The sequence below is a fragment of the Emydura macquarii genome, unplaced genomic scaffold (genome assembly GCF_026122565.2).
Source record: "Emydura macquarii macquarii isolate MOO-44397 ecotype Brisbane River unplaced genomic scaffold, CSIRO-AGI_Emac_v2 contig_2897, whole genome shotgun sequence".
Taxonomy (NCBI): Eukaryota; Metazoa; Chordata; order Testudines; family Chelidae; genus Emydura; species Emydura macquarii.
In genome coordinates, this window is record NW_027133034.1 from 6,133,318 (window position 1) to 6,156,870 (window position 23,553).

General features: G+C 40.3%; 1 protein-coding gene across 3 annotated transcripts in view; it reads right to left on the reverse strand.

The window, feature by feature from the left end:
* PRUNE2 (prune homolog 2 with BCH domain) overlaps positions 1-15,854 on the reverse strand; it is a 185,305-nt gene extending 169,451 nt beyond the window's left edge. For 2 of the 3 annotated variants that reach the window (XM_067569163.1, XM_067569162.1), the window contains exon 1: positions 15,743-15,839. Coding sequence is in view for 1 of the 3 variants with exons in the window: in XM_067569164.1 (XP_067425265.1) it covers positions 15,743-15,778 (36 nt within the window). In the remaining 2 variants the exon portion in view is untranslated. Of the gene's footprint in view, positions 1-15,742 lie in introns of all 3 variants that reach the window. The other variant, XM_067569164.1, reaches the window with a different exon arrangement.
* Positions 15,855-23,553: the final 7,699 nt, after the last annotated feature.

Here is a 23,553-nt window from a genome sequence, read left to right on the forward strand (position 1 = left end):
TATCATGGGAGTTGACTTTTTTACTTCAAGATAAATGATCTTTCAGCTGTTGCTGTATAATGCAGTGGTGACATCCAGTCATCTGTTATATTAATCACAGATGTGTATTCTTTATGGATCTCTAGGGGATGTCACCAGGCCCTACTTCCTGTTAAGTGACAGTCAGTTGACTTTAAATGTATTATCAAATACCTGTGATGCTCTGAATATCTCTACTAATGACATACTCATTAATCTCCAACTTCGAAAATATGTATCTGAGCATGTCAAATTATGACTGCATAGAACATCAGACCTAATTTTGTTACGGAAAAAGAGCATGATGAAATTTAACTGTTGTACACTTATTTCAGTGTTTAGCTCATTTTCAGGGTGGGCAATAAAAGGTTCTTCCAAACCAAATGAAAAATTAATTTAAAAGACTGTTTATTTCCTTACATTTCTTACCTCTTAATATAAGGCCTTTTCTCTGATATGCAAAGCCTGTGGTCTGAAAGGGCAGAACTGGACACAGATGTAAGGTCTAGTTTTTTCCAACTTTTACATTTGAATATGAGTACTGATGAAAGATGCCATATTGACAGACCTGGAGACTGAAGTCTTCTCATCCACAGAACAGATAGAATAGAGAGGGCTTCCCTGCACTGCACGCCTCAACCCTTTCTCAGATAATCCCTTTCTGGAAGCAACAGAGATGGAGAAAGGATCTGAGTATTGTTTGATCACAGGATGACTATGAGCTGCCAATGTGATGTGACCATGAAAAAGGCTAATGCAGTTCTGGATGCATCAGGAGAGGTATTTCCAGTAGATAGGGAAGAGTTAATACCATTATTCCAGGCCTGGTGAAACCTCATCTGGGATACTGTGGACAATTCTAGTCTCCCATGCTTAAGAAAGATTAACTAAAACTGGAACAGGTGCACGGAAGAGCTAGTAGGATGATCTAAGGAATGGAAAACCTGCCTTATGAGAGGAGACTCAAAGAAATTAGTTTGTTTAGGCTAACTAAAAGGAGGCTGATTGCTTTCTCTAAATAGATCAGAAAGATAAATACCAGGCAGGGGGTAGCGTTATTTAAGTTAAATGCCAGTGTTGACAAAGAACAAATGGATATAAACTGCCTATTAATAAGTTTAGGCTTGAAATTAGATGAAGGTTTCTAACCATCAGAGGAATGAAATTCTGGAATAGTCTTCCAAGGAAACTAGTGAGGGGCAAGAAATCTAACTGGCTTCAAGACTGAGCTTGATAAGTTTATAGATGGTATGATGAGACTATCTACAATGGCATGTAGCCAATCTGTGACTGCTAACAGCAAATACCTTCAACAGCCAGTGATGGGACACTAGATGGGGAAGACTCTGTGTTACTACAAAGAATTCTTTCCCAGGTCTTGCCCACATGATCAGGGTCTAACTGACCACCATATTTGGAGTTTAGAAGGAATTTTCCGCAGGTCACTGTGATCTCTAGCGAACAGGGGCAGCTAACGGGAGTTTTGCAAGGGAGTTCTCCAGGTGAAGGAGGAGCGATTACATGACCCTTGGGGAAAGTTTGTTGTCTGTAGTGTGTGTTTTTGTGTTTGTGGTGTGCTTGCTGCTTGACTAAAGCATATTGCATAGTCTATTTGTTTGGGGGACCATGTGCTGATCCTAGGTTGATGTTAGGCAAGGCTGAGAGCTTCTTAATGAGGTTTTGCTCCCCAAGTCCTTTAGCACTCATCAATCCTTAACCAGAGGGCGGGGCTACTCAGGGAGAACCAGGGTTTATAAAGCCCACTCCTAAGTGACCACAGGAGCTAGCTAACAGGGGAATTTTGCAGGGAAGTTTAGAGGGGGAGAGGAAGAGTGTGTGTGGGAGGGGATAGATACACTTCATTAACATTCTGTAAACTAAAGATAATACCCCCTCCCCAATAAAAAAACAAACAACAATAATAGAAAGAGCTGCTGGAGTAAAAAGAGAATGCAGGCAGAAGTCCAGCAACAGTGTGGAAGGCTATCCAGTTTATTGCACTGCGTGCAACATGTATGATTACCTGCTCTATTGGCAGGTGGCCTGTGTGGCATTCAGTGCAAGGAACTCCTGGCCCTCAGAGACTGAATACAGGCTTTGGAGACCAGGGTGGCTGAACTCGAGGAGCTAAGGGAGACAGAGGTACACAGATGAGGCTTTCCGGGACACAGTAGAACAGTCCCATCCCCGGAATGACAGCCTCTGTACTGTTGAGGAGGATGAAAGTCTCAGGGAAGGAGAACATCAAACTGGAGCTAAGGGAAATGATTCCATAGTTTGGAACCTCTTTCCAGATGATATCATGGAGGATGAGGATATCTCTCCAACGGAGTTATTAGGAAGAACAGGTAATAGTAACAGGGGACTCTATCATTGGAAACATAGAAAAGCTGGGTTTGTGATGACCAGAAGAACCGCATAGTGACTTGCCTGCCAGGTGCAAAGGTTGCGGATCTCTCAAGACATCTAGACGGACGTATGCATAATGCTGGGGAGGAGCTGGTGGTCGTGGTACATGTAGGTACCAATGACATAGGAAGGATAGGATAGAGGTCCTGGAGGCCAAATTTAGGCTGCTAGGTAAGAGATTGAAGTCCAGAACCTCCATGGTAGCATTCTCTGAGATGCTTCCAGTTCCATGTGCAGGGCCAGTTAGAAAGGGAAAACTGCAGGGTCTCAATGTGTGGATGAGACGATGGTGTAGGGAGGAAGGGTTTAGATATATTAGGAAATAAGGAACCTTTTGGGAAAGGGGGAGCCTATACAGGAAGGATGGGCTCCACTTAAACAAAAATGGAACCAGATTGCTGATATGTACAATTCAAAAGGTCGCAGAGCAGTTTTTAAACTAAGGGCTGGGGGAAAGCCAACAGGTGAGAAGGAGCATGAGGTTCGGACAGGGACATCCCTTAGGGAGGATCTATTAATGGAGATTCTCTATATCCTAGTAATGAGGAGAGGATGGAAGAGGCTGAAATATGGGTAGGATCTGATAAGCAACAGTCAAATGAAAAAAGAGTCCCATTCAATTACATCACATAATGGCAGATAGCTAAAAAGTCACAATTTTTTTGAGTGCTTATATACAAAAGCTAGAAGTCTAAATGCTAAGATGGGTGAACTTGAGTGCCTTGTATTAAATGAGGATATTGATATAATAGGCATCACAGAAACTTGGTGGAATGAGGACACAGTAACACCAGGGTACAATATATATCGGAAGGACGGAGGTCATACTGGTGGGGGAGTGGCACTATATGTGAAAGAAAGCATAGATACAAATGAAATAAAAATCTTAAATGAACCAATTGTACCATAGAATCTCTATGGATAGTAAGAACATGTTTGAATAATACAAATATAGCAGTAGGAATATACTACCAACTACTTGACTAGTATAGTGATAGTGACTGTGAAATGCTCAGGGAGATTAGAGAAGCTATAAAAATAAAAAACTCAATAATAAGGGGGGATTTCAACTATCCCCATATTGACTGGGTAACATGTCACCTCAGGACAGGATGCAGAAATAAAGTTTCTTGACACCTTAAATGACTGCTCCTTGAAACAGCTAGTCCTGGAACCCACAAGAGGAGAGGCAATTCTTGATTTAGTCCTAAATGGAGCACAGGATCTGGTCCAAGAGGTGAATATAGCTGAACCGCTTGGCAACAGTGATCATAACATAATAAAATTTAACATCTCTGTGAGGGGGGAAAACACCAAAGCAGCCCACCACAGTAACATTTAATTTCAGAAAAAGGAACTAAAAATGAGGAAGTAAATTAAACAGAAATTAAAAGGTACAGTACCAAAACTGAAATCCCTGCAAGCTGCATGGAAATTTTTAAAGACACCATAATAGAAGCTCAATTTACATGTATACCCCAAATTCAAAAACATAGTAAGAGGACCAAAAAAAGTGCCACCATGGCTAACCAATAAAGTAAAAGAAGCAGTTAGAGGCAAAAGGCATCCTTCAAAAAGTGCAAGTTAAATCCTATTGAGGAAAACAGACAGAAGCATAAACTCTGGCAAATGAAGTGTTAAAATATAATTAGGAAGGACAAAAAAGAATTTGAAGAACAGCTAGCCAAAGATTCAAAAAGTAACAGCAAAAAAATGTTTAAGTACATCAGAAGCAGGAAGCTTGCTAAACAACCAGTGGAGCCACTGGATGATCGAGATGCTAAAGGAGTTCTCAAGGAAGAGGTTATTGTGGAGAAACTAAATACATTTTTTGCATTGGCTGAGAATGTGAAGAAGATTCCCAAACCTGAGCCTTTCTTTTTACATGACAAATCTGAGGAATTGTCCCAGACTGAGGTGTCATTAGAGGAGGTTTTGGAACAAATGTATAAATTAAACAGTAATAAGTCACCTGGACCAGATGGTGTCCACCCAAGAGTTCTGAAGGAACTCAAATGTGAAATTGCAGAACTACTAACTGTGGTATGTAACCTATCATTTAAATCAGCTTCTGTACCAGATGACTGGAGGCTAGCCAATGGGATGCCAATTTTTTTTTCAAAGGCTGCAGCGGTGATACAGGCAATTACAGGCCAATAAGCCTAACTTCAGTACCAGGCAAATTGGTTGAAACTATAGGAAAGAACAGAATTATCAGACACATAGATGAATATAAATTATTGGGGAAAAGTCAACATGGTTTTTGTAAAGGGAAATCATGCCTCACCCATCTACTAGAATTATTTGAGGGGGTCAACAAGCATGTGGACAAGGGTGATATAGTGTACTTATATTTTCAGAAAGCCTTTGACAAGGTTCCTCACCAAAGGCTTTTAAGCAAAGTAAGTGGTCATGGGATAAGAGGGAAGGTCCTCTCCTGGATCAATAACTGGTTAAAAAATAGGAAACAGAGGGTAGGAATAAATAGTTTTCAGAATGGAGAGAGGTAAATAGTGGTGCCCCCCAGGGGTCTGTACTGGGATCAGTATAGTTCAACATATTCTTAAATGATCTGAAAAAAGGGGTAAACAGTGAAGTGGCAAAATTTGCAGATGATACAAAGCTACTCAAGATAGTTAAGTTCAAAGCAGACAGCGAAGAGTTACAAAGGGACCTCACAAAACTGGGTGACTGGGCAACAAATGGCAGATGGAATTCAATGTTGATAAATACAAAGTAATGCACATTGGAAACATAATCCCAACTATACATATATAAATTAGCTGTTATAACTCAAGAAAGAGATCTTGGAGTCGTGGATAGTTCTCTGAAAACATCCACTCAATGTGCAGCGGCAATCAAAAAAGCTAACAGAATGTTGGGAATCATTAGGAAAGGGTTCCAGAGGAAATCATTAGGAAAGGGATAGATAATGAGACAGAAAATATCATATTGCCTCTTTATAAATCCTTGGTATGCCCACATCTTGAATACTGCGTGCAGATCTGGTCACCCCATCTCAAAAAAGATATATTGGAATTGGATAAGGTACAGAAAAGGGCAACAAAAATTATTAGATGTATGGAATAGCTTCCATATGAGGAGAGATTAATAAGACTGGAACTTTTCATCTTGGAAAAGAGACGACTCAGGGGGAATATGATAGAGGTCTATAAAATCATGACCGGTGTGGAGAAAGTAAACAAGGAAGTGTTATTTACTCTCTCATAACACAGGAACGAAGGGTCACCAAATGAAATTAATAGGCAGCAGGTTTAAAATGAACAAAAGGAAGTATTTCTTCACACAATGCACAGTCAATCTATGGAACTCCTTGCCAGAGGATATTGTAAAGGTCAAGACTATAATGGGGTTCAAAAAAGAACTAGATAAATTCATGGAGGATAGGTCCATCAAAGGCTATTAGCTAGGATAGGCAGGGATTGCTGTTTGCCAGAGGCTGGGAATGGCCAACGGGATGGATCACGTGATGATTATCTGTTCTATTCATTCCCTCTAAAGTATCTGGCATTGGCCACTGATGGAAGACAGGATACTGGGCTAAATGGAACATTGGTCTGACCATTCTTATGGGGTGTCCACCCCACACTTGCCCTGAAGGAGCTAATGGAGGCCAGATGGGCCAATTAACCTATTAGAAATTAAGGCAGAGAGAGAAGCCTTAATTAGAAAGACCTGTGCAGGAACAGGTGGGGCCTATATAAACCAGAAACCTGACAACAAAGGGGCTGTAGGGAAAGGCTGTAGTCACCCCTGGGAGGAGTGTTTGGAGGCAGCAGTGACATGTAGCCTGCAGTTGCGCCCTGGGAGGAGAGAGTGCTGAAGCTGGCAGGCCCAGAGAAGGAAGGGAGAACCAGACAGTTAGGAAAGGGATCGGGAAAAAGCAGAAAAGTTTAGGGTGGAACAGGCCTTGTCTGCTGGCTAGAGGGTCTCTGAGCTGGCACCCAGAGTAGAGGGCAGGCCCGGGTTCCCCAACCAATCACTGGGGAAGTGGCACTGGTGGAGCAGTGGATAGGAAGGCTGCCTGAGCCTGTGAGATGAGAGAATTTCCAACCCCCAGAAGGGAAAACCACAGTAGAGTGGAGACCTAGTCAGAGCACAGAGTCACAAAGAGGCTGCTGCAGCTCCTGGGGTGAACGAGGGGCTGCAGTGAGGCAGAGGTATGGCATGCAGTCACAGGAAGGGGTGTTGACCTGGTGAGCTATTCCCAGACCGGCCAGGAGGAGGTACCATACCTGCAGTGAGTAAAGCACACCCATCACAGTCAGATTGGCAGAAATCTGGGGCAACGGCGAGAGAACATTCATTTTCCTCTGCAATGTGGAGCATGGGTCACTTGTTGATTTGAACTAGAGTAATTGGTAAATTCTGTGTAACTTCTTTACAGCAAGATGTAAGGACTTTAGTAACTCAGCCAGAGCTTAGGGGCCTATTACCGGAGTGGGTGGGTGAGGTTCTGTGGCCTGCGATGTGCAGGAGACCAGAGTAGATGATCATGATGGTCCCGTCTGGCCTTAAAATCTGAGTGTATGAAGCTGACTAGGAAATTCACACTTCATGTCCATTCAGCCCTTGGCTAAGTCTCAACAAAGGTGACAATTAGTGCCAATTGCCACTAAGATCAGATACCAACAAACTCATTTACATAGGCCATTGGGAAAAAAGCATCAGGTGGCAGTCCTTTTCAGTCACAATCTTCTGGGGGTGTAGAAAGGCTTTGTATCCATTACCTGAGCCATTATCTACTCGTTGCAGACAGAGTACTCTTTGGTTTATAACGGAACCCACACATATCAAGACTCAGAAGGAGAATAAACTCAATAGTGTGAATCCAAAAGGGGTGCAGGCACCAGAATCTCCATTTCTAGACCAGTCTTGAGTCTATGATCTCTCTCTTAAAGGGACAACAAAGGTGCAATTTTGCTGGTGATTCAGGTATGGTCTCTTGCCTACTAGGAACTGAAATGAGACCACTAAACTCAATGCATGTGCAAATAGCCATTAGATGATGATGACACTTCAATTGCGTGGGCTAGGGTGACCATATAGCAAGTATGAAAAATCGAGATGGTGGTGGGGAGTAATAGGCACCTATATATAACAAAGCCCTGAATAATCAGGACTCTCCCTATGAAATTGGGACATCTGCTCACCCTAGCGTGGGCTGACTGTGATCTGACAACATACGTATAAAAGGGTCTGTACCCCAATACCAATCTTTACAGCCACCAAAGTTCCTAGTAGCTTCAAAAAATTATCCTGTGAGCAAAGCCAAGACACACAAGGATATATGTTGTCTGTCTTAAGGAAGTGTAGGGCACTATTTATCCAATTTGGAACCATTACAATCCATTAGTTCAACAATCTGCACTTTAAAAAGCGCTCAGAGCTCTTACAATATAATCAATCAATAATATATATTTTAAAAGCTCAATGCAGGATGTTTTCACTTTAAAATGCCTTGAATGCAAACAATAGTCTATTGTATCTTCAAAAGAGAGATGAACTGTAAAAAGCAAAGAAATCCATCCTTAGTTTTCCTCTTGCACCATGAAGGTTCATGTGACTGACTTATTACTATGGGTTGGGGATAAAGCTGAATGTTTAACTTAATTTCCTTGGTTTCTGCCATGACCTAATATTTCTTAAACAGAGTTCTTTCTTCGTTACTATGCATTTCTGTCTCTGTATGACTATTTCTGATTTATGGGGAGCAAACAGCACATATGCAGATTCTGTTCTTACAGTTCTTTGTTCATTATTATTATTATTGGTAATTATTAGCTGGTCTGCAGAGAAGTACCTGGGTTTTAATTACTATTTGTTTAAAGAAGCAATTACTAGGTTTGATTTTACTGACGTTTTTAGGGAATTTTGGGGCTCAAGCCATCACCAAGTGGTCTCAGTCTGAACAGTGGAAATGGAGATTTTTGTTCATTTAAAAATTGCAACTAAATTTATGAAACTTTCAATTGGAGGATACAGTGATCAATGTGGGTTGGAAAGGTCTAGAATGGATTTGAATAGTATGACTCAGCTTTATCTCTAGAGGAAAAAAAAGTCCACTGATTTCTATGGAGCACAAAAGCATAATAGTAGCTAATCAGGTGGCTCAGAGGATCCCTACATAAAAACTCAGCACTGCTAAGCTTTTTTCCTACCACTGTCAGGCAAAAATCAAGCATTTATTTAACTTCTTCAGGTTACTATACTTTTTTTTTTTGTTCGATAATAAATCATTGCACAATGAGACCAGCTATTTGAGAGAAAGACACATAATAATGTGGTGGTCTGCTGCCAGATCAAAGACTGGCTACCCCTCTAGATTAGTTATTTAGAGAGTGCCAATCATTGCAGAAATAAATATAGACTTTCACACACAGGTATCAGAACTGTGCTGATTACAACAACATTTAAACACAGCCATTCCTAGCAAGATATAGCAGCATTTCTCTGACCAGTATGACCAGGGAGGTTTAGGCTGAGAGCTATGTTATAAAACTGTGCTCCAGATAAGGAGACCATATTTTCACAATCCAAATCCCAGAATATCTTTGTGGCAACAGTTTTAGGGTTGCAAAATAATTATATAAAAATCAAAAGATTGTGTTATTTATTCTAGTGTCCCTGCTGCCGGTTTTTGACCAATTAATAACACATGCATATTTCTTGGAGTGGAGAATGTTTCCAATAACTTAGTTTTCTGAAGGCGTTTATCATGTAACACTGAGTGAGACTCAGTAATTCACTTTGAACAACTTAAATGAGTATTGACACTAGCACAGCTTTCTCTTCACTCCAAATACTGTTTATTACATTGACTAATCATTCTACTGGACTGTTTTCTGTAAACATAGAGCAAATTTTATTTAGCATAGCAGTGTCTTGAAAAAAACATTCTCTAGTTATAAAAAAAACTCAAATGTTTTGACTGAAATGAACCACTAGAACACTTCAGTTGTTCAAAAGAAGTTCCCAGAGCACTGGGCCATTAAATGGAAAACCATAACTGTCCTGATGGTCATTTTAGCCTCATAGGTGGTCTATACAATGGTTTGGCAAACACAGTTCTCAGACAAAACATATACTGCATATACTGCTTAGGGGAAATCTGCTTAGAACAATTGAATTAAAAACACTTCCAAGATAGCATTATGATTTTACTATGGACAGGAATTAAAATATACACATATGGAAATGATATCCATGTTATAAATGACAGACCCATGCAATGAATAAACCTCATCTTTCCTCTGCCCACCGATCAATGAGCTTCAAGTCTTTCTAAACTAGACCTGGTCAGGAATTTTTCAACAAAATGTTTTTGTTGCAGAAACATTTTGCAGAAATGTATCATTTTTATACAACTTTTGTTAGGAAGGTTTTCTCAGGACTAGGATGGAATTTTGAGGGAGGCAGAGAGACCCTACCTGCCCCAGAACAGCCAATAATCCAATGGCTAAAGTACTTATTTTGGATGTAGGAGACCCAAGTTCAAGTCCTGGCTCTGCCTGACTTGTGAGCGGGGACTAGAATGTGTGTCTCCTACATCCCAGGTGAGTGCCTCAACCATTTAGCTATACAGTCATTTTTCTCATGCCCAATGTCTTTTGTTGAATCTGTTTCACTTTGTATAAGTAACTCAGTAATCATTGGGCCAAAGAGAGCAACTTCAAATTACTACATTTTTAAAAATTATACTACCAGAGAAATGTTTCTTCTTTCTCCCCGGTCCCCCAAAGCTGGAATCTTCCTCCCCCAAAGTTCCCCTGCCCAAGACACAGGATAGGGCAAAGTTCTGTTTCTTAGATTTTGCTAGAATTTTAGGCCCTGATTCAGCAATTGAAACATGTGCCATTGACTTTAATGGGACTACTCATATGCTTAAAGTGAGGCACATACTTAAGTACCTTGCTGAATTGGAGTCTTATTAATTTTACAGGAACGAAGTAAATTAATACAATTCATTAACCTCTGGAAAATTACTTATTTCTGTCTGAGAAGGAACGGAACTACCAGTAAACATTACCAGACACTATATAGTTGTTACATTTTGAAAACATTGTACAAATATTAATACATTTACAAGTATTGGTGTCCTGTGTATGTGACATTGCCCTTTACTAGTACTGAAAATTAAAGGATTTGAACAAACAAGTAACCATCTTCACTGAACTCCAAATATTTCTTCAAACGTTTATAATTTCTATTCAGAATAACCCATATATCAGTTTTGTATCAATAATTACAAATCTTTCATATCAAAGCATTTAATGTTTTTTACAAATCGTATATACAGGAATCACTGAAATGTGGCTCTCTCTTGGGTGGAACATGATAGCTCTGAAACAGCAGTTCAGGATGGGAAGTTTAATATTGAACTAAAACTTCAGGGGAATTTATATAGCCAGGGTGTAATTGCACAAACTGGAAATGGGCCAGCACACTAGGGCTATTACATACTGTACGGGTTATCATCAAATGCCAAAATAAACAAAACATTCTTATGAACAAAATGAAAAGAGAACGTTGTTTGACATGTTCCAGATGTCATTAAAATAAAATTCCTTAACCCTTTCACTGCCAGTCTTTCCACTGCATGTATTGTGCTGCAGTCTTACATTAAACTCTCATTAGATCATATGGCATCATTCAAATAGTTAACAATCATTTTAATATTATTGGCACAAGACTATCTTTTCTGGTGGAAAAAAAAATAGACACACAATGTCAGGTAGTTTAGACTTTGAATTTGTCCTCCCTTCTCATTACTATTTATGCGTGTGTGTGCATATATACATATATGTATGTATAAATAATATATATATAATAAATTATGCAGCAAATCAACCTTCCTGCCACTGAGAAAAAATTTATTTTTGTGTGGCACAGCCCTGAACAATACGTGGGCAACCCCAACTGTCTTCCAGCAGAAATGCCATACTGAACAGTATCCCTACAAGCATACGTATTGCCACAGATAAAAGTCTCTATGTCTCCTCTGTTGCATGATAATTGGAAAGTATTACCAACAAATAAGGGTCAAATGTTGTGTCAGCACTGATGGAAGGAACCAGATGCTACAAAGAAAGCATGCATACAAACACATTCTCTTAAGCCACGAGCAGCCCCTCTCTACCCTTTGTATCCCGGTATTTCAGGGATATAAGTGGCTGACTGTGGGGGGCAGATCCAAGAATGAGTTGCTAGTGTCAGCATGTTCCCATAGCAAACTGGGCTATGATGCAGTTCAAATCCCTTTGGAACTTAATGTTGTTCTTGCAAGACAGTGATAAGTGAAGCAGACTAGGCATAAAGATGTCCCAATATCCAAAGGATTTCTCATGCATTCTCAGGCTTCAACAGTTCTGCAGCACTTCACGCTTCCACTTAGAAGGAAGAATGCACAAAGATTTTTACAGTACCTTTTCCCCTTTCATTCATTTTTGTGTAAAGGGAAGAATGTTCTTATTGGAAAATGCCAGTGTCCAAACCAGGAGTTGATAAGACCGAGACATGTTAGCTATTACAAAAAAGAAAACATTTATCTGTGCCATCTACAAAGGAAGAAAATCAATAGGGAAATACATTTTTATTTTTACCCTATTGCTACATATTGGCATTCTGTGTGGCTTTGCATAGAAACACAAAAGGCTAATAGACTGGTTAATCTTCTCATAGCCAATGCACAATTGTTACCTATTCCACATTATAGCAGAGTGCTAATTCTGCTATAGTTAAGTGTATCGTGTTCTGTCTATTTTAGTTTTAAAAAGTCTCAAGCAATGGGACTTCCACCATTTCCTTAAGGAAACTATTCCACAGCCTTATCATCTATTCCCCTCCTCCTCTCTTGGCCTATTGAAATTCCACCTCCCCACTCCGCTCCTCCCAAAAAGATGGACTCCACATGATGTGGAGAGCCCTCTATAATGTGTGAATAAGCATGTGAATCCCTTTTTAGCATATGGTAGAGGCAATCCACTTACAGAGAATCCTTCCACATGCGGATCTAGGGGAACAGTTTGGCCCATTACCAACATTTGCGTAGCAGTAGAGTTCAAGTCCCCGCTAAATTAACTGAGGTGATCAGTTTTAACGAGCGCACTCATTGGAGACCTTTGGTTGTGAATTTTGGAGGATCTTTTTCACATTAAAATATAATAACCCTTAAAGAGAAAGCAAAATTAGTAGTTCCAATTCAGTACTGCCCTTCCAGGAGGCACAACATAGAAGGAGCAGCCATGAGACAAAGAGGGCAAATTGTGACTTTCTCCTCTCTGGATTCAGGACTTTCAGGGGCCGAAACATCCTAAACTGCATGTGATGAAGCCCAGAATCCCTGTGGTGGCATGTGCCACTCACTCCCACCTCTGATCCTCCACCTCCTGCCCTCAGTCCTGAAAGCCGCCTAGGCCAGGGCCTTTGACATATTCAGTACTTAAGCAAAATGCTAATTGATTTCAAGTAGAATTTTGCCTGACTAAGGACTGAGAAACAACTGCAGGATTGGACCATAAATGTGGGTCATTTCAGAATAATTACTGACACACCCCTTAATATTTTTTTCACTAGCATTTTTTCCTCCAGCCTTAGAATAATAGGTTGTCTTGTAACACAAACCTATCCCTGTATGGCTTTTTTAACTAAAAATTCTGTACTGACCATTACTGAGAATAATATAACACAGCATATCAAGTAACAGTAAAATGTATTTGCTTTAAAAGAATATACTAATGGAGATTTTAATATCATTAGACGCTGTGTAGAGATTTTTACTTTTTGCCAGTTATAGAGTGCTATACAATACTATATTATTAGAAAACGTGAAATAGGACAGTCTTGTCCATGATGTATTTGTGTAGGCTAGAACTCGTGCCATGAAAGAAAACCAGTATTGATTAATGTTGTGGCTGGAATCAGATACAAATGAATGATGATTCTGAAGCACTCCCAATAATAAGCATTACTGTATCATGTGAATCAATTGTTCACTTAAGGCCAGATTCTGCCACCCTTACTCTAACTGAGTGGTACTCTGTAAACCATTCTACTGTAATCACTTTAAACCAATGGGGCTGTTATGGCCTAAGGCATTACTCACTGTGAGTAAAGTTTGCGTAATCTGACCCTTAAAGTAAATATACAGGGCTTGAATCTCCACTATGTCTAAGCAAAACACAGGTGCACTGCAGTGGGGAGCTCATAGACTCAGACTTTAAGGCCAAAAGGGGCCATCATGATCATCTAGTTTGACCTCCAGCACATCGCTTGCCACAGAATCACATCCACTCCACCCTTCTGTAGTAGACCCATAGCCTCTGGCTGAGTTACTGAAATCCTCAAATTAATATTTAAAGACTTCAGGTTACAGAGCTTCCACCCACCATTTACTCTAGTTTAAACCAGCAAGGGACCAATGCCCCATGCTGCAGAGGAAGGCAAAAAAAAACCCCAAAACAGAGTCTCCTCCAATCTGACCTGGGGGAAAATTCCTTCCCAACCTCAAATATGGTGATCAGTTAAACCCTGAGCATGTCGGCAAGGCCCACAAGCCAGACACCTTGGAAAGAATTCACTGTAGTAACTGAGAGCCCTTCCCATCTAGTGTCCCATCTCTGATGACTGGAGATATTTGCTAATAGCAGTTGCAGATGGGTCTCATGCCATGGCAGGGAATCTCATTGTACCATCCTCTCCACAACCTTAGCAAGCTTATTCTTGAAATCACTTAAGTTTTTGCCCCCACTGCTCCCCATGGAAGGCTGTTCCAGAACTTCACTCTCTGATGGTTAAAAAGCGTTCTAAAAGTGTAACAGGAGAACACTGACCTAACAACCTTTTAACAAGCAGAGTTACAATAAGACGACTGCACATTTTCTGCCACGTGATCAAGTAGAGATCCCTGATGTAGACGTTAGTGCCTGCCTTAACACAATGTTTAAGGTTAAGGGGACCATCACTTAAGTATTTCCTCATGTGCTTTGCTACCCCTCCTAAAAGGTGCCTTCTTTGTCAGCTTAAAACATTGTTTTTAACTAGATATATAACACAAGAAAACACTTTAACAACATCCAAGTTATTATAAGTAGGGCATGGTGGGCTTAGGAAGGGATGCTCTCTATAGTTAGTGCCACTCTCTCCAAAGCTTCAAAACAGGTCTAGAAATCAGGAAGTCACTGCTACTGGAAGTATCAACAATGAAGTTTATTATTCTTTTATGACAATAGTCCAGGGAAAAAATACAAGCATGCAGGGCCTGATTTCCATAAAGTACTGAGACAAAACTCCCATGACTTCAGGGGGAATTTGCCTAAGCATGAAGTCCAGTATTAGCGACCCAATAGATAACATTAATCTAACATACACATGAATAGCAGGCAGTTCACTAAAGGCAATTCATGTGGGACTGGCTCTTTAATACATTATGGATCCTAACAACTGGACATAAGGTCGTCTGAAATCATCACAGCCCCCAAAACATTCTGGTTTTGCCCTGCACCTATATGAACAGTCTAACAAAAGAGATGCATATATAGTAAATATCTGGGGCCAGACCATCATCTGGTGTAGCTCCACTGCCTGATCTCAATAGTGACATCACTTAACATCAACTGAGGATCTGATCCTATGTATAGAAACTCACTTGTATACAGTATTAACAACCTCAAGTATCTAAAACACATTCTAAAACATCTAAGCATCTAAAACACATTCAAGGAGGTCACATCCGCTGATTGCCTTGCAAATTCCTTTGATTATTTGAAATCTTGATTACCCAGACTTATTCAGTGTTCCAAATGACATTCAGCTCATAGAGGTTGCACAGCAGATATAATATTTTCTCCTCTCTTTTTTATATATTCCTATCTTTTGGCCATTTGACTGTACAGCAACTTGATGCATATGAAAGACACTTTACAAACCCACATATAATAACCTTGTGAAGTGGCCCATTTACTGTTATTCCCCATGGGCATGTCAAATATGGTCTCGAACTCTCCATACAAGGATCAAACAGGGCTAACTGCAGGGTTACAATTTGTTTATTTTAGATTGAGAAAACAAAGGAAAAACAAAAAAGGTAACCCACCCAACGATCACAAGTTACCTCTTGTCCCAGCTGCTCAAGTCGCTCATTAACTCTTATTAACAGCTAGTTCTTTTGCATGGACTAAAAAAAGTTGCCCAGAAGGATTTTGTGTGCAGCGCATTAATGCAAAGCGATCCGCAGGCTCACAGTCACCTAACGCTTTGCTGCCCTCTCCCCTTTTAACCCTCCTCCATAACTTACCAGCTTGGATTTGGTGCGCTGCAAAAATTCTTCCATATTGTTGTCATAAGGAATCCGGGAAGGCAGGGCAAAGTTCCATGCACAGAGCCTCTGAGCTGGCTGGGGCGGCTCCTTTCAGCTGCAACTGCCTGGGCTGCTCCCGCTGCTGCCTGCCTCCCTCCCCCCGCAGCGCCGACTCCTCTCCCTGCTCTGCAGGGTGGGGGAGTGAGGCACAGCGGCGGTGCGCGGGACGCAGGGAGGGGGTCGCGCGCACCATTCCAAAGGGCGGCCTGGCTCCTCCGCCAATCGCAGGGGCGGCTCCGGCTGGCTGACGTCAAGCAGGCAAGTGCTGCAACCATGGACAGCGCCCAAAAGTGAGGACAAAGTCAGGGGATGCGGGGAACTCTGCAGCAGAGACGCACCGAGGAAGCCGTGTGTGCCCGTCTCTCTTTCTCCAGCGCCTGGATGGCACTGCAGTGGGTTTTACTGGCTGGGTGAGGAATGGAAGCGCTGTCTGGACAAGGCAGTGCTCGCAGGTAGCTCAGGGTCGGATGTTTCTGCTCAGGAGGGGGTGATTAAACCCGAATGACAGAGAAATGCTGCTATGCCCTATGACACACAGGTTGCCTCCTGGCCACTGCTTTACAATACACTTACCTCAACGAGGAGCAAGAGATTAGGGAGCAAAAGGGTTTAGTCTGATAAGGGAGATGGGGATTTAACTGGGTAGCCCTCTAGCCGCCCTTGGTTACTACTCCAAACTTCCCGTCCTGTGCGTTAAATACAAGAGCATCCTTTCTTAACAATGATTACTTATCTAGCATCTGGCAGGTGGAGACCTCAGTCACTTTCCAAATGTTAATTAATTCAACTTAATTCGCCTGTGATGTAGCTTACTAGTTCTGCCCTCATTTTACAGAGGGATAAACTGAAATGCAAAAGGATTGAGGGCCCTATCCAGGGCCCAATGAAGTCAAGGAACATTGCTTACTCAAGACCACACAGTGAGTCAATAGCAAAGGTGGGAATAAAACCCAGGAGTCCTGGCTTCCTCCACGGCTCTGACCCCTACTACCCGTTGGCTTCTATCCCTTGCTAACTATAGATAACTAACCTGAATATGAATTCAGCACAATTATTACTCTAACTCAATTGTGCTTCATCTGTGGAGTTAGTAACTGGTGATTATTAATAAATTTGGTGCTATGAGGTCTGGGAATTTTTTCTCTCGTGTTTTATTATTATTTTACAGACTATTGAAGATATTTCAGTAAAATCAGCAGCATCTGGTTTCTTAACATGAACTTTTTCTGTGGGCTCTGCTTCACTCCCACTTGGTTTAGTACTTCTTTCATGACATTTTGCTGATGATATTATTGATTTGCCTATAGTGAACAATGGATCCTACCTGGTAATATGCTCCTATTCTCATTTGTTCCTTGGAACAGAAAAACTCAATTGTACCGCAACCATTCAAAATTTAAAGATTAATCAACATTAAAATATTGAGTGGTCTGTGGGATAGGCCAAATGGCATGACTCTCAGAAACAATCACTGGAAAGGACAAAGCAATCAAGAAAAGACACATTTCATCCTACAAAATTTCACAATAGAATAGAGTGGATACTACTACAGCTACTAGAGGTGTTTGGTTTCTTTTTTTAATTTGAAACCTATTACTTTAATGACCCTGCCTTTGAATCTGGATTTTCACTTACCACTAAGAAAGTATATAGGCCTTTTAAGTGATTATATATTTTGCAAAATATAATCTGACAGTTTCAGTTGTATCTCGCACTTGAAACAGATTTAATTGCAACACAGAGATGGCTGCATAATTTGAGACACAGCAGTGTGAGGTCTGTTTAAAACTTTGTCTCATGAAAACAGGCTGAGTGTAAACATAAATATTTCTTTTCAACAAAACCAATGAAAATATTCAATGTAGTTTCGTAGGAAAACTGAAGTTTGTGGAATGAATGCTTAAAGTACAATTCTGTCTCATGAGTACTTAAAAAATGAGATAGAATGCAGGTTTTGCGAGGCATATTGCTTAGTTGAAGATTTACTGGACAATGAAAGCTGAATTTTCTTAGAGAATGCAATCTGCATTCTTAAACATTGCCTGCAAACCCACTCATTTGCTTGCACTTGCAGATAAAGTTATTTTGAAGATACCTGCTTGCATGCACCATCAACATACTTGTGAATGTGAGGGATTTGTGGATGTAGCAGGTGAACACACTTTTACTCTCTACCCTCTTTGTCTCCCACTGGCTCCCTTAGTGGTCTCTCAAAAGCTACTGGCAAAAACATTTTTCATGTCCCTCTACTGGCAGACCAGAGATGACCCTGATACACTGTATGTTGCTTTATTTATCTAATTTATAAGTGTGTCCCCTTGCTTGTTAGTGAATAGCAGTAGATTGCCACCATGGTAGAGCATTGACAAGACAGAACTGAAGGGAAATATTTGTAAAAATATACTCTGAATATATAAATTTCTTGAAACTGCATTTTAAACTATGCATTATGCAAATAACTTTATTAATTATTCAGTGTTAATTATAAAGTGTACTGAAGTTTGTATGTATATAATATTTGATGGAGATCCTAGGCCTGATTCTCTTCTCATGTACACTAGTGTAGCACTATTGGTGGCCATGAAGTTACTCCTGATTTACACTGAAGTAAATGAGAGGAGAACCAGGCCTCTTATTTTTAGCTATTCATTCATCTTCTTTCTGATGTACCTAAACAAAGTAAATTAGTAATCCTTTCAGAGGCCTATCCTAAGGGATATAATCTCACCCCAGATATGTGAATGTCAATGAGAATTATGTGCATGAATCAGAATGAGAATTTACCCCTGAATCTCATTCATTTGTTTATTTAAATTATTATAAAATGATCTCCTTTGTAGTCCTGATTTTCCATTCAAAGAATAGCAAATTTGTTCACAAAATATCTTGTAATTCATCAGAGAGAGAAACTGGGATCAACGGGCACTTTTTTGTGTGCTTTTGTGCTTCTGAATATGTAAATATAAATGATGACTTGCATCCAAGTGAAAGCAAAAGTCAGAAGGGCATGCCCTCTCTCTTCGTAGGGCTTTGGGAAAAGGTCCTGTTTTAAATTTTAGCTGTTACTAAAACAATGCAAGGATTTACAATGACTGCAATAACATTTACTGTCTGTGTCCAAGAGAATTATAGCTCTAGTGATTATGTAGAAATGGAATGCCTAGATATTATGATCTTCTAAAAAGCTCCTTGCATCACCACTATAACTTTCCAATGGACAGTCAAATACAGCATACATACAATATATTTAGAATTATATTCCCATATATAATACATGGTACAGGACATGGAGAACACATCATCTAGGTCTTTGTTACTTAGAATTTGAGCTTTGCATCTGGGGCCTACCTCTTATGCTTGTTAATTACCAGAGATGTTGGAGAAGTAGTAACATTCATGTGGAAATTCATTGGCTGGGCAATTCAACTGTAAGCAAATGCCATCACAAGTAAACATTTGAGTATGAGTATTAATTTGTATTGTGATAGTGTTTCAAGGCCCTCGCCAGGACTGGGACCATATTGTAATGGTTGCTGCAAAAACACATAGCACAGTATATTGCCTGCCTTATAGACCTTACATACTCTTAAGACAAGAGGGAACATGTGAGTATTATTGTAACAGGGTGGCTTGCCCCATGGCCTGGAGAGTCTGGGACAAACCCAGTCCTGATTACAGGATAAGCCCCACCTGAGAGGAACCAGGTAATTCCAGTAGAAAAGGAGCAAAAAGTTGCAGTGTAAGGGGAAAACCCAATAAATTTCAGAAGTGTCTGTCAACCCTGCAGGGAACAAGAAAGCTCCATGACACTGAGTCAGCAGGGGAAAAATTCAGGAAGCAGAAGATAGCGAGGAAAGCTCAAGGCCTGAGAGAAACCCTGTCCAAGTAGGGGAGAAATTACAAAAACCCATCTGGAAAGACCTGTGGAGAAGGACACACTCCAGGCAAAAGGGGCTAGGAAACAGAAAGACAGTCCCTCAGATAGGTAGGGCTGTGCACAGAAGAAACTGGGATGAAGACTCTGCATTTGTGTTCTATATTTTGAAAGACTTTGTGTTATTTTGGACTACTAGGGGAGAGAGAGAGATTAAACTAGGGTTGGGGCCTGTGGACCAGTGTACACCTGAGTATTCAATAAATGGGACTCCTTGTGGGGATTGTTTAAACTATCTTTGAACTATGTGAGCTCTTAAAGGGCACTGAAGTGGGCAGGGACAGAGGCAGGGTACTGCAGATTGATCTTTGTCCATGGGAGGCACTTGAGAGGTGGCTGCTCATGTTACAATAATATATAATAGGATGGAAAGGGATAGGTGGGATGAGGGTGACAATAATAAGATCATGTGGTTATATAGGCTAACAATGAGAGCACAACTTGATGGTTCCAAATTACTCATGCTTTTCTTATATTTAAAAATATAATAGCAATCCTCTGTGGCTTTCTATCCAGCCATTATCAACTGGAGATCACCTGTCATCATTTTGTTAGAAGAGATCTTGTGAAGGGATTTGAAAGGGGACAGTGGCTGTATGAACTATTTCAGGAATAGGATGCAAGAAGAATGCAGAAGGTGTGGTAAGAAAGCACAAAAACTTCTGTGGAGAAGCAGACAAGCAAGTGGTTGAGGCCCTTTCTGTTAATGATATTTGTGTACCATTCGTACACTACCTTGAAAATTACTAATTTCCAGTTATTGGTTCCACCTACAGGAAACATGCACTTGTGGCCACCAGCTCCCCAGAGTCATCTGTGTCAAAAAATCAGCAATATTTAATTCCCTACAAAAGACTTCATTTTTTCATATTAAACTTCACAGTATTACGGACAGTGTCAGAGTGCTCCAGATGTTTCAATTATATTCCAGACAACCGATAAAGGTGGCCAAAAAGAGAAACCACTTCATTATTAGTGTTTTCAAAGAATGTTGATGAAAACTGCGTGGATGAATAGATCACTAGGAATTATTTGCTGACTTTTAATTTCCAGTTATAAAATTCAAGGTAGTACCAAAGTGAAAGTTTTATTAATGGTGTATGTTGTGTTTTGAGAACCGAGAGATGGAAAAACGGAACATATTACAGGTTTTCCTTGGGCAAGGAAAAGTGACTAGGTCACTACTAAAGAGCTGGATGCAAATGCTGTTTTAGGTTATCAAAGAATGATAGTTTGGTAGTTTCCTCCTAGTGCCCTGTTTCTGCATAAGACTGGACCATTACAGTAACATTAGTTGGGGCGTTTTAACCATAGAATATATAATTGGTGAAGTAGAGTGAACTTCTATTATTTATAACTGAGACTTCTATCAGGCTTTCCATATAAAGAAGTCATAAAGGCAACTATGTGTCAACATAATTTTCTGTGTTATCTTGCCTTCTGTATGCTGTCCTTTCATACAAAAGTGAGTTAGATACCAGAATATCCATTTTCTGTGCCAAGGTATGGGTATTTGCTGTTGATTCAAGGGGAAGTCTGCCATGGACTAAATCAACCCCACTCTGAAGTTCCCCATACAAGCACTGATTGAATCACAAGCTTTGCTCATGACAGGGGACAGGATCACAGCACATGGAGAGACCACTGCAAGTTTAGTTATACAAAACTTGAAACAAATAGTCAGTAGGACAGTATCAGCTTCCTCTCAGACGGATACCATTCACAGAATGCTTCTGCTCCAAGACAGACTATCAGACAGATATGCAGAGATATGCTCCAGGAGTGTGCACAAGGGGGAAGCAAGGAGGGGCATGCTTCGGCCCCCCTCCTCCCTCCGGGTCAGTAATTGGTGGGGGCACAGAACCCCTCTGGCCCTGAGGCCACAGCAGGGAGGGGGGAAGTTGAGTGAACTCCTCAGGCCCCCGGTCAGGGGGAGGCACAGAACATGCCCCTCCAAAAGCAGCCACATTTTTATTCCTGTGCATGCCTCTGGTACTATCCAATTGGTACAGCTTCCCTGGAATCCAAGTACCTCACCTCACTATGATCCTGTGCTCCACTTTCCTTGAGGCAGAGACTTGGGGGTGGATTTAGTCTCTAGTTTACATTGATTCGACCTAAGTCCTGTGCCCCTAGTGGCAGTATGTTTGTCTGGGTTAAAGGAGCATAGTGGCACAAACCATTTGCAACCTCTGCTTCACTTGGGAGGCTCCAAAACCAGCTTACTGACAGCATTAGAGTAAATATGGGATAAAACACATCAGTTTGATCATTGTAACTATTCAGTTCAAAGTACCATTGCATTTCAAGGAGCTTAGCTAAACTACAGACTTGAAAATTCACAGAGATATATGTTTAGTGAATTAAAATAGGTTTTAAAGATAAACAAGAAATTACAGAAAGTAAATTAAAGATATAATTGAGGGAATTATCATAGAATGTTAAAACTGATCAGGAAGTAATATCTCAATAACAATAAATCAGAGTTTTATAATAATGATAAACTTACTTCAGTTTTGTTTTGGAAAAGTAATTTTGGTACCAACATGGAACTGTGGACACTTAATACGGTCAGGAGTGCTGAAACTCAGGTTTATGGAGGTGGCTGGAAGTGGTTTCCGTCATATTACAGGGTTTACAGTTTTGTTCAATGGCTTTCAGCACCTCAACTATAAGACTTGTTCCAACACCACTGAATACAGGTCTTTATTAATTTGCCATTCACCCAATTAAAAGTTATGGGACAGTCATTGATAATTCAGCCAAAAGTAATTCTAAAGTTAGAAATATAAATAACTATTTAAATACCCACGTCATTAAAACAAAATTGCTTTCCTAGATAATAATTCATAGTCAAGTCTTTTCCTTTCACATACACACAGATAAGTATCACACACCAACCCCAAGTGTGCACTTGGAGTGAAATTCATCCTGTGCAGAGGGCTAGCATAATGTCTATCCATCACTACAGCCCCCTTAAAACCTCATACATTCTGCACAAAAAACACATACTGCACTGCACTGCACTGAACCTATAATCTGTGAACATGTGTCAGTGCTGAATATTTGCTAGAGTTCCTACAGTTGTAATAAAGATTTTGGGTAACACTGTGGGAGAAATGACTATGTGCTGTTTAGCATCTTTCCTTATCTATGGGAGGGAGAAGAAAGTTCCTTGTGAAGGTGTGGAATGTAACTGTCAGTGGGAATATTAGGGTACAGTTAAGAGGTGTCACATAGCTTGATATTTCCTTGCTTTAACAGATTTTCTTGGAAGGGATGTCACATTTAAGCGGCCTTAATTGCTTTTAAATACTTGTTTATGAAATATATAAATACAGTACACTTTACATTGGAGTAATTCATATACTTGTCTCCATTTCCTCTTTTGGTCCAACTCATGTCTTTCCAGTGCTAGTTCTTACCTTGAAATTATGGTTCTTTCAGCTCAGTATACCCAGAATCTTCTTACGGTTACCATACACTTCTACAATGAATGTTGTCATCTCAAGAAATATATCCTGAAATCTGGGCATGAGATGGACAATGCCAACCCAACTGTGCCAGTGTGGTTTCTTCAGATTATTGTTATGTAAAGACCAAAACACACAACAGTTGACAATGAGGAGAGGATCCTAATCCGTGAATACAGTGAAATAAAGAGTGACTACAGAGTGAAAATAAAATTAAAGAGAATGATAGCCTTCTGCTATTGGGATAGACAGAGTAAACTGCTTATTTAGCAAGAAGACAAATATTTGGCTGTTTGGGGAAAGTGAATTTGTTTGATAGCCCACCTATGTCAACAGTCTGA